The 8,259-nt window shown below is 36.5% G+C and overlaps 2 protein-coding genes across 2 annotated transcripts; both read left to right on the top strand.

The window, feature by feature from the left end:
* The first annotated feature begins 1,990 nt into the window (after positions 1-1,990).
* Positions 1,991-4,317, top strand: LOC113345495 (probable acylpyruvase FAHD1, mitochondrial). Its single transcript, XM_026589265.1, has 7 exons — positions 1,991-2,361; positions 2,536-2,701; positions 2,809-2,861; positions 2,977-3,039; positions 3,202-3,252; positions 3,407-3,524; positions 3,892-4,317. The coding sequence occupies exons 1-7, from the start codon at positions 2,248-2,250 to the stop codon at positions 4,005-4,007; spliced, it is 681 nt and encodes a 226-aa protein (XP_026445050.1). The 5' UTR covers positions 1,991-2,247; the 3' UTR covers positions 4,008-4,317.
* Positions 4,318-4,833: 516 nt separating this feature from the next.
* On the top strand, positions 4,834-6,311 carry LOC113345494 (epoxide hydrolase A-like). The gene is made up of 4 exons (XM_026589264.1): positions 4,834-5,219; positions 5,308-5,490; positions 5,581-5,816; positions 5,902-6,311. The coding sequence occupies exons 1-4, from the start codon at positions 4,929-4,931 to the stop codon at positions 6,194-6,196; spliced, it is 1,005 nt and encodes a 334-aa protein (XP_026445049.1). The 5' UTR covers positions 4,834-4,928; the 3' UTR covers positions 6,197-6,311.
* The last annotated feature ends 1,948 nt before the right edge of the window (positions 6,312-8,259 follow it).

Raw genomic sequence — 8,259 nt, 5'->3', positions numbered from 1 at the left:
CAACTAGCTAGCAATCTCGTTTTTCTTTCAATTACTGTATATAAGTGTTTGGTTTAACACCTAATTTAGTATTTGTTATTTTCCATTTTCTTTAATATTTGTTATTTCATTTTCTTTTTCCTTTCCCGTCCAATATTAGTATATTTGTGAGTACCTCGGCACGTAGTTATATAATAATAAAATGGCTCTATATAAATTTTTTTTTAACTAAACATAGCAAGTGTCAAAACTTTCCAAGTTGGACATCCAAGTTCTAGATATATACAAAAAACAGAAAAAAGAAAAACTATTTTTCTTAGGTTTTCAAGGTTAAATAGAGTATAGAACAAGTGTCTTTTGCAATGATGAATCTTTAAAAAATCGATCCATTGCCTTGATTTTTCTTGGTTGTCATCTTGATGAAACCTCGAATGGGTGATATCTAACACTAAAGATTCGTATTAATTGTGGTCTAGTTTAGTTTAGAAAAAATCCTTAATCATCAGAACTTAGAAGATAGTATTTTTCCACGTGCTAGGTACGAATGGATGCACATCCGTTCACAAGATTTCAGAAGTATCAGTGAATCATCAAGGTTGTTTTCCGATTGAAATTATGTGAGAGATTATCTTTCACCATTAGATAATGCGCCTTCAACGCTTCGTCGTGGTGACGACGGTAACGTTAATTTTGCCGAGCGATCTTCAAAAAAGTCATCGATGCCGACAACAATCATATTTTCCAATGAAGTGGCATTAAGGTGCATTTCATCATCCAAACCTCAAGATAAATAGTTATTTTTTTTCCCATATATGTCTAAGACTAGAAACTCCAACTTGGAAAAATTCAACATTAATCAGTAGAGTTACGTTAGTGATAACATTTTATGAATACTGAAGGAGCAGGTACAAAATAGAGAAAGAAAAAAGAAATTTTATACATATGCGGAATAATTAAGCAAAGATTTAGACCTCTATTTATCATGTTATACATTTTTTTTGAAATCTATTATAGGGGCTTCAAGGATTTGGTTTTGAGGGCTCCTATGGATTCTACTATCCTAAATATGGATGAGGGGGACCTAATTTATTATCAAAAATACAAAAATATCGTTAGATAACCAAAATAATTATCAAACCTAAATTAACTAAATCAAAAACTAAACCTAAACCTTTTAAAAAAAAAAGAAAACCCGTCTCTTCTTCTTCCTTTCTTCTTCACCTCCGCCTCTTCTTCTTCTTCTTCTTTTTTTCTTTTCCTTTAATGACAATTAAACGTCGATTCTCAGCAAATAATAACTTTAAATGGGTAAAAATCGAAAACCCAACCCTTTTTTATTGATTTTGATCTCATGAAGAGGTTAGATTTGATTAAATTAGAGAATGAAAAATTAGTTTCAGAATTGAATACAATTGAGAAATATTGATTTTCCCAACCGTAGGACTGATTTACAGTGGCAAAATATTAATTTCATACCGTATAAATTTTCTACGGTTGGAAAATATGAACTCCCAACCGTAAGTGATTTACTAAACTTTTGTATACGGTTGGATAACCCAACCGTAAGTTACACTGGCTTTGTATACGATTGGGAAAATATGAACTCATATATGGTTAGGAAACCTAACCGTAACTTCTGTTTTTAGAAGAAAAAAATATGTGAAATTGTGATTTTGGTTTTCAAATATTAACTATAAATCAAATGATTAGTCTAATCTTATTACTAATCTTGTTATTAATTTTATTATTAATCTTATAACTAATCTTATTTAATTTTGGTTAACTTAATTATTAATGTTAATTAATCATTGGGATAAGGGGTTTTGAAGATACTATTTGATGATCCGGTTTTTTGTCATTTTGTGAGTCCTCAAAACCAAAGTTTTGGAACCCCTATAATAGGTTTTCTTTTTTACTCCACACCTACCTTTCTTTGGTTTCATTTTTGAGCCTCCCGAAGACGTTATACCAATATATGTCACCCATCTAAACCCTAAGTATGCAGAATAAGAAGCTCATTTGGAAACGGTGGGTTATATCAGAATGGGATGAACCATTAGTGGTGAGTCAGAGCAGGTGGGGCGACGAGTAAGCGAGGGAGACATGCCAGATTCAGATATAAAAAAAGAAAAATAAAACGTAACAAGGTGGTCCATTTGAGAGGAATTAGGTCCTATTCCTGTCTTTATTGTGTTACAAAGTACCCGTCAAGAGTCTATCTCGGAATCGGAACTACTCGATTTTCAGAGAGAACAAGGTTTGAAATTTATGGCAACTGCTGCATCTGCGTATATGAAGCTTCTTTCAATGGGTACTAAAATTGTTGCTGTTGGTAGAAATTATGCTGCTCATGCTAAAGAACTCGGCAACGCCGTCCCTAAGGTCTGATCTCTGATTCCTAATCTGGGTTGTTTTTAGATTCTAATTTGATCAATCAGATCATTCAGATTCTGGGTTTTTAATCCATCTTCTGTAGAAATGATATTTGGTCAAATCTGATGGATTTGTTCTTTGTGTATTTTTGACGAATATGTTGTGGGTATTATCTTGTTTTAGGAACCGGTGTTGTTTATGAAACCAACATCATCATATTTGCAAAATGGAGGAACAATTGAAATTCCATATCCTCTAGAATCACTTGATCATGAAGTGGAATTAGGGGTTGTTATTGGACGGAAAGCGAGAGATGTTTCTGAAGCAGCTGCTATGGATTATGTTGGAGGTATGAAATGAAACCCATTGCTCATTGCTTTGTCTTGAATGTAATGTTTGATGCAAGATCGCAAATGGCATGTCAATTTTGATGCTTTATTTTTGCATTTCTTTTAGGTTATGCGCTTGCCTTGGATATGACAGCGAGGGAGATACAATCTAATGCTAAGGTAATGCCTCTTTAATCATATTATAGTTATGTGTATGTTTGTTGATCGACATGAATATGGTATATATCATATTTATTACCTGTTTTTAATGGTCTTGTTGGGTAAATTTTGTCAGGCTTCAGGCCTTCCGTGGACAGTGGCTAAAGGGCAAGACACATTCACTCCAATTAGTTCAGTTGTAAGAACAATAGCTTCTTCGTGTCTTTCTTTTCACCGCTTTGTTTTTATAATTCGAATTTTGGAAAGAAGAAGTAAATTGTGAGAAAATAACATCAAACTCTTAGCCGTTGTTAAAATCTAGAAATATCAGCTCATATTCGCAACTTAATGTCCTTTGCAGTTGCCCAAATCAATGGTTCCAAACCCGGACGACTTGGAGCTATGGTTGAAGGTTTGTTTACGCTTATCCTTCTAGTTTATTTTCTACAGATTTCCTGCTCCGTCTCTATAAAGTAGCTCTCAGTTTGTTCAGACGCCATGTTGTGTGTGATCCTCTAACTGACTCATAACTACATCGATGCTGATTGGTTTCCTTGTCTCCACAGGTAGATGGAGAATCCAGACAGAAAGGGTCAACCAAAGATATGATCTTTAAGATTCCTTTTCTCGTTAGTTACATAAGCTCTATCATGACACTTCTAGAGGGAGATGTCATACTAACAGGTATAACACAATTCTTTTCTCCGCTTTGTTTAGCAGTATTCTGAAGTTCTCTTCTGTTGGAGGCAAATAATGGGTGTGCTCTCAATATTTCCAATAGCACCTTGACGTATTGGCACAGGGCATGTGGGGTTATAGACCTATTTCCTTCCTAACCCTGTTTGTCTGATAAACACTCTCAAGTCTTCCCCTATATAGAAGAAAATCTCCATTTTGCCCCTCATACCCACAATCGTACGCTCTATGCAACGACCTGGATCATTCCTTCTTTCTGGTCCTTGGCTTCAGCAAGTGTTCTATTATTATTTTCTCCTGCTCGGCTTTCTAAAATTTCGTGCTCACCCTATATGCCTAATGGTGATCTGTGTAGGCACTCCACAAGGTGTAGGGCCTGTGAAAGCAGGGCAAAAGATAACAGCTGGTATAACAGATCTCATGGATATTTACTTCGATGTAGAGAAACGTAGAAGACAAGTAGGTGGTTGAGACTTGAGATGATGAACCACCACCTCTGGCTGTAGTAATGGCAGCTCTGACACGTGTACGAGTAATTCGTTTTTCATCAGTTCATTTCAACTTTTACACAGTAATGTTATCTCAAAAATAGTTGTAGTGCCAATAAGAATGTTAACATACAACTTCGGCCTGTTGGATTTTGTATATCCATCTTTCTTGTAAAGTTACAAGATTGCTGAATAATGATTTGTTGTTGCAAATTATAACCTATTCAACCTCTTGTACTTTTATGAATCCCTGCAAAACCTAAAGTAAATGAGAGATTGACATGAGTTTAAAACTTTCAGTGTCTGCTGTATTATCTTATCAGTACTTTCCACCATTGCTGTATAACGTTTCAGCCGGACCCAAGAAAACTGCCTGTTGTTTAATACCTATATGTTGTCCTGGAGTTAGCTTTCGTGCCTACACTGGTCCATTTCCATTGATAAATGGGTGTGAATCCTGATGACTTTTACAGTGGTAAAGTTATTGGGATGACCTTTATACCAAACTCGCCAGCATCAAATCAAAGGCGTACCAAATAGTGCCTGCATGTGATGCCCAGACATCTAATACCTGCCTCAGTAGTTGTTGCAACATAGAATTCCCAGGGCACATGTTTCTTAATTTTGTAGTAATAATACTTTGGATTTGTAGTGGGTATACTTTGCTTGTTTGGAATCCACCTTAATTGTATGATACACGGTTCCTTTATTATTAGGTGGTTCAACGGGGATAACCATTAAGAACGTTTTCAATGAGAATAATAATATATGGAGAAATTTATTTAAAGTTTTTATTTTTAAACATAAACTTCGGTCAGGTTTCTATATAAATCCTCCTCCTTAACCCATCCAAAGACAGCAAAATCAAAACAACACAGAGAGATCTAGAGTGTGTGTCTGAAAAATGGAGGAGGATATGGGGATAAGCCATAGAATGGTTGATGTGAATGGAATCAAAATGCATATAGCAGAGAAAGGGGAAGGTCCAGTGGTTTTGCTGGTTCATGGATTTCCATCACTCTGGTATTCATGGAGACATCAGATTCTCTCTTTAGCTGCTTCTGGTTTCAGAGCTGTAGCTCCTGATTTACGCGGTTACGGCGATACGGATGCACCCACTTCCCCACAGTCTTATACATGTTTTCACATAGTTGGTGATCTTGTTGCTCTCATTGATACCCTTGGTCAAGACAAGGTTAGGATTAAGACAACCCCTTGTTTTCTTGAAATTTCAAAGTTATGATCGGAGAAAAAGAGCTAATGGTTTTTTCTTGTTGCTGCAGGTGTTTGTGGTAGGACATGATTGGGGTGCAATCATCAGCTGGTATCTTTGCTTGTTTAGGCCAGACAAGGTTAAGGCTTTGGTGAACCTTAGTGTCGCCTTTACTCCTCGAAGGCCTACCATGAAACCACTTGACGCCTTAAAAGCTATGTACGGCAATGATTACTATATAATCCACTTTCAGGTTTGATTTCTTTAGGCCTTGAAATTTATGTGCATGTTCCCAATTTCCATGCTATCTGTTTCACTTATTTCCGTTCTCTTTTATATACAGGAGCCTGGAGAGATGGAAGCTGTATTCGCCCGGGTTGGTACAGAAACAATCCTCAAGAACTTTCTGACACGCCACAGTCCAGCTCCACTTATGATATCAAAAGATGAGGGGTTTCCAACCGATGTTTCAATTACATTGCCTTCATGGTTATCCGAAGAAGACATTTGTTATTACACTAGTAAATACGAAAAGTCAGGTTTCACCGGAGGATTCAACTATTACAGAAATTTTAATGTGTATGTACCAAGAAATGATTCAAATTCAACTTGCAGATTTGCTTTATTCTAAACTAACACGTTTTCCTGGCTTCCTAATTTTCAGAAACTGGGAACTGACTGCACCATGGACAGGAGCACAAGTAAAAGTACCAGTGAAGTTTATTGTGGGAGACCAGGATCTAAGCTATCATATTCCAGGTGTGAAGGAATATGTGCAAAGTGGTCTTATGAAAAAAGATGTGCCGTTTCTGCAAGAAGTAGTCGTACTTGAAGGAGTTGGTCACTTCATCATGGAAGAACGGGCAGACGACATTAGCGGCCATATTGTCAGTTTCTTGAAAAATTTCCAAGAAATTTCAGTTCCATCTAGTCAAGTCGGGATATGTACAATATTATAATTGCACTCTGTAAGAAATGCAGAGTGCAATTCAAGTGTGAGTCTTAAAAATACGTCTGATGTGTGTGGTTTGTGTCTTAAATCATTTCTGGTTTACAAATCCATTATTGCTGTAACATGTGAGCTTCCAGCATTGCTTTAAAACTGCATCAATTCTGTGCTACAGCCTACATCTGTTGTATCATGTGAGCTTGCAACATCATCTCACTTGCGTTTAAGCCACCAGCTTTGCTTCAGAACTGCACCAATTAAGGGTTTACAAATCTATTATTGCTGTAAACCAAATCCATTATTTCAGTACAAGTTTCAAAATCACAAACTCAAACTCATTCTAGTCTTTAAAACCTTGTCAACAAAATAGATATCGTTGTAGCTAGGATACATTACACAAGGCTAAGAAGAATCAACAAAATGCAAATTTGAAGCCAACTGTTTGGACCATATACATGAAATTAATGGGCTTAATAGCTCTCAAGCCCATTAACCTTAAATAAGAACGATTTTTTGGGGACCATGGTTCTATTTTTAGTAAGCCATTTAGAAGTAAATTTAGGTCACCCCTTATCTGGATATTTATATTAATACCTAAACTGCCCTCCTGATTAATTATGGGTAATGATTAGTGAAATCATTAGTGAAATGATTAAGCTAAAGAAGTAGAATTATTGAGAGAGCAAAATTAGAGAAGATGAAGAAGAAAAACATGGAGAAAAAAATTGAGGTTCACTAATCTTGAGTATTCAAGTGATGATTCAACCACAACCGGAGGAAGAGCATCTGGGTTATCAGGTATGCTTCAAACTTAGATAATGTTGGTTTAATTGCTCCAAACTTTCAAAAAAATGAAATTTTTTATGTAGATTTGGGCTAGTTCGGTTACCATATGTCAAGAACATGTAACCGAACACACCTGAAAGTGTAGTTCGATTACGTTTTCTAAACACGCAGGTTACCGAACTCGCTCGTTAATGGAGGTTTTGGTCGTACAACGTAATGTTCGGTTTGCCCGCAATGTAACCGAACTTGAGGGTCTAGAACTTCGGTTGCTTTGCAAACAATAACTAACCGAACTTTATGTGAAAATAAAATTTTACCAACTGTACATAGTTCGGTTGGTGCACAAAGTTCATACCAACCAACTATTCAACCGAACTTTACGTTAAAAAAATTATTCCAAGTGTAAGAAGTTCGGTTGGGTCGCAAACTTTTATCCAAAAACGTATCTAACCGAACTCACCGATAAAAAAAACAACCAAAGTTATTGTGCTATATTCGGTTACCTAGTATAAAATGGTAGGTAACCGAACTTTGAACTTAACAATTTATATGGGTACATCTTGTGTGCTCGGTTACATATCAAATTGCTCTACCAACCGAACTTAAAGTTCGGTGATATCCTTATTTTGCGAAGGAACCGAACTTATGGACTTGTGTTTTTCTAATACAAGGAGTTCGGTTAAAAGTATTTTTTGCGAATCAACCGAACTCTTAAGAAAAATTAATTCGTGATAACCGAACTTTTTGCGACGAAACCGAACGTTTTGCGACGTAACCGAACTTAAAGTCCGGCTGAGACTTGTTTTTTGCGACGTAACTGAACTTCTCTGAAAAAAACCTCCATTAAACCTCTCTGCAACTTCCATTTTCAACTCATTTTGATGATTACTTCTCATTTATTCAACCAAAAACGAATGACGAGTATTTGTGAGAATATCCTTGTTAATGTTTTAAATTAAGCTATATATATAGAGGTGGTGGTGGTAATCGGAGGTCGTGGTGGTAATAGGTGGTTGGTAGTGGTGATAACCGGAGGTGGTGGTGGTGGTGGTGGTAATCAACGGTGGTAGTTAGTGATGGTGGTAATTGGAGGTGGTGGTGGTAATCGGTGGTTAGTGGTGGTGATAATCGGAGGTGGTGGTGGTGGTAATCGGTGGTGGTGGTGGGAGGAGGTGGTGGTGGTAATCGGCGGTGATGGTGGGAGGAGGTGGTGGTTATATATATATAGGTGGTTATTAGGTTGGTTTTAAATTAAATTAGGTTAAGGGTAGGTTAGTCATTTCAACA

Source organism: Papaver somniferum, unplaced genomic scaffold (assembly GCF_003573695.1).
Source record: "Papaver somniferum cultivar HN1 unplaced genomic scaffold, ASM357369v1 unplaced-scaffold_81, whole genome shotgun sequence".
Lineage (NCBI taxonomy): Eukaryota > Viridiplantae > Streptophyta > Magnoliopsida > Ranunculales > Papaveraceae > Papaver > Papaver somniferum.
Note: the sequence above shows the minus strand (reverse complement) of the source record. Positions and strands in the feature narration are given on the sequence as shown.

What these genes read in the sequence shown, in the direction of transcription:
- LOC113345494 (XM_026589264.1), top strand. Translation starts at nt 4,929, where the DNA reads ATGGAGGAGGATATGGGGATAAGCCATAGAATGGTTGATGTGAATGGA. An exon ending in ATACCCTTGGTCAAGACAAG is followed by an intron (nt 5,220 to 5,307) that starts GTTAGGATTAAG and finishes TTGTTGCTGCAG; the next exon opens with GTGTTTGTGGTAGGACATGA. An exon ending in ACTATATAATCCACTTTCAG is followed by an intron (nt 5,491 to 5,580) that starts GTTTGATTTCTT and finishes TTTTATATACAG; the next exon opens with GAGCCTGGAGAGATGGAAGC.
- LOC113345495 (XM_026589265.1), top strand. Translation starts at nt 2,248, where the DNA reads ATGGCAACTGCTGCATCTGCGTATATGAAGCTTCTTTCAATGGGTACT. An exon ending in TGCTATGGATTATGTTGGAG is followed by an intron (nt 2,702 to 2,808) that starts GTATGAAATGAA and finishes CATTTCTTTTAG; the next exon opens with GTTATGCGCTTGCCTTGGAT. An exon ending in ACTTGGAGCTATGGTTGAAG is followed by an intron (nt 3,253 to 3,406) that starts GTTTGTTTACGC and finishes TTGTCTCCACAG; the next exon opens with GTAGATGGAGAATCCAGACA.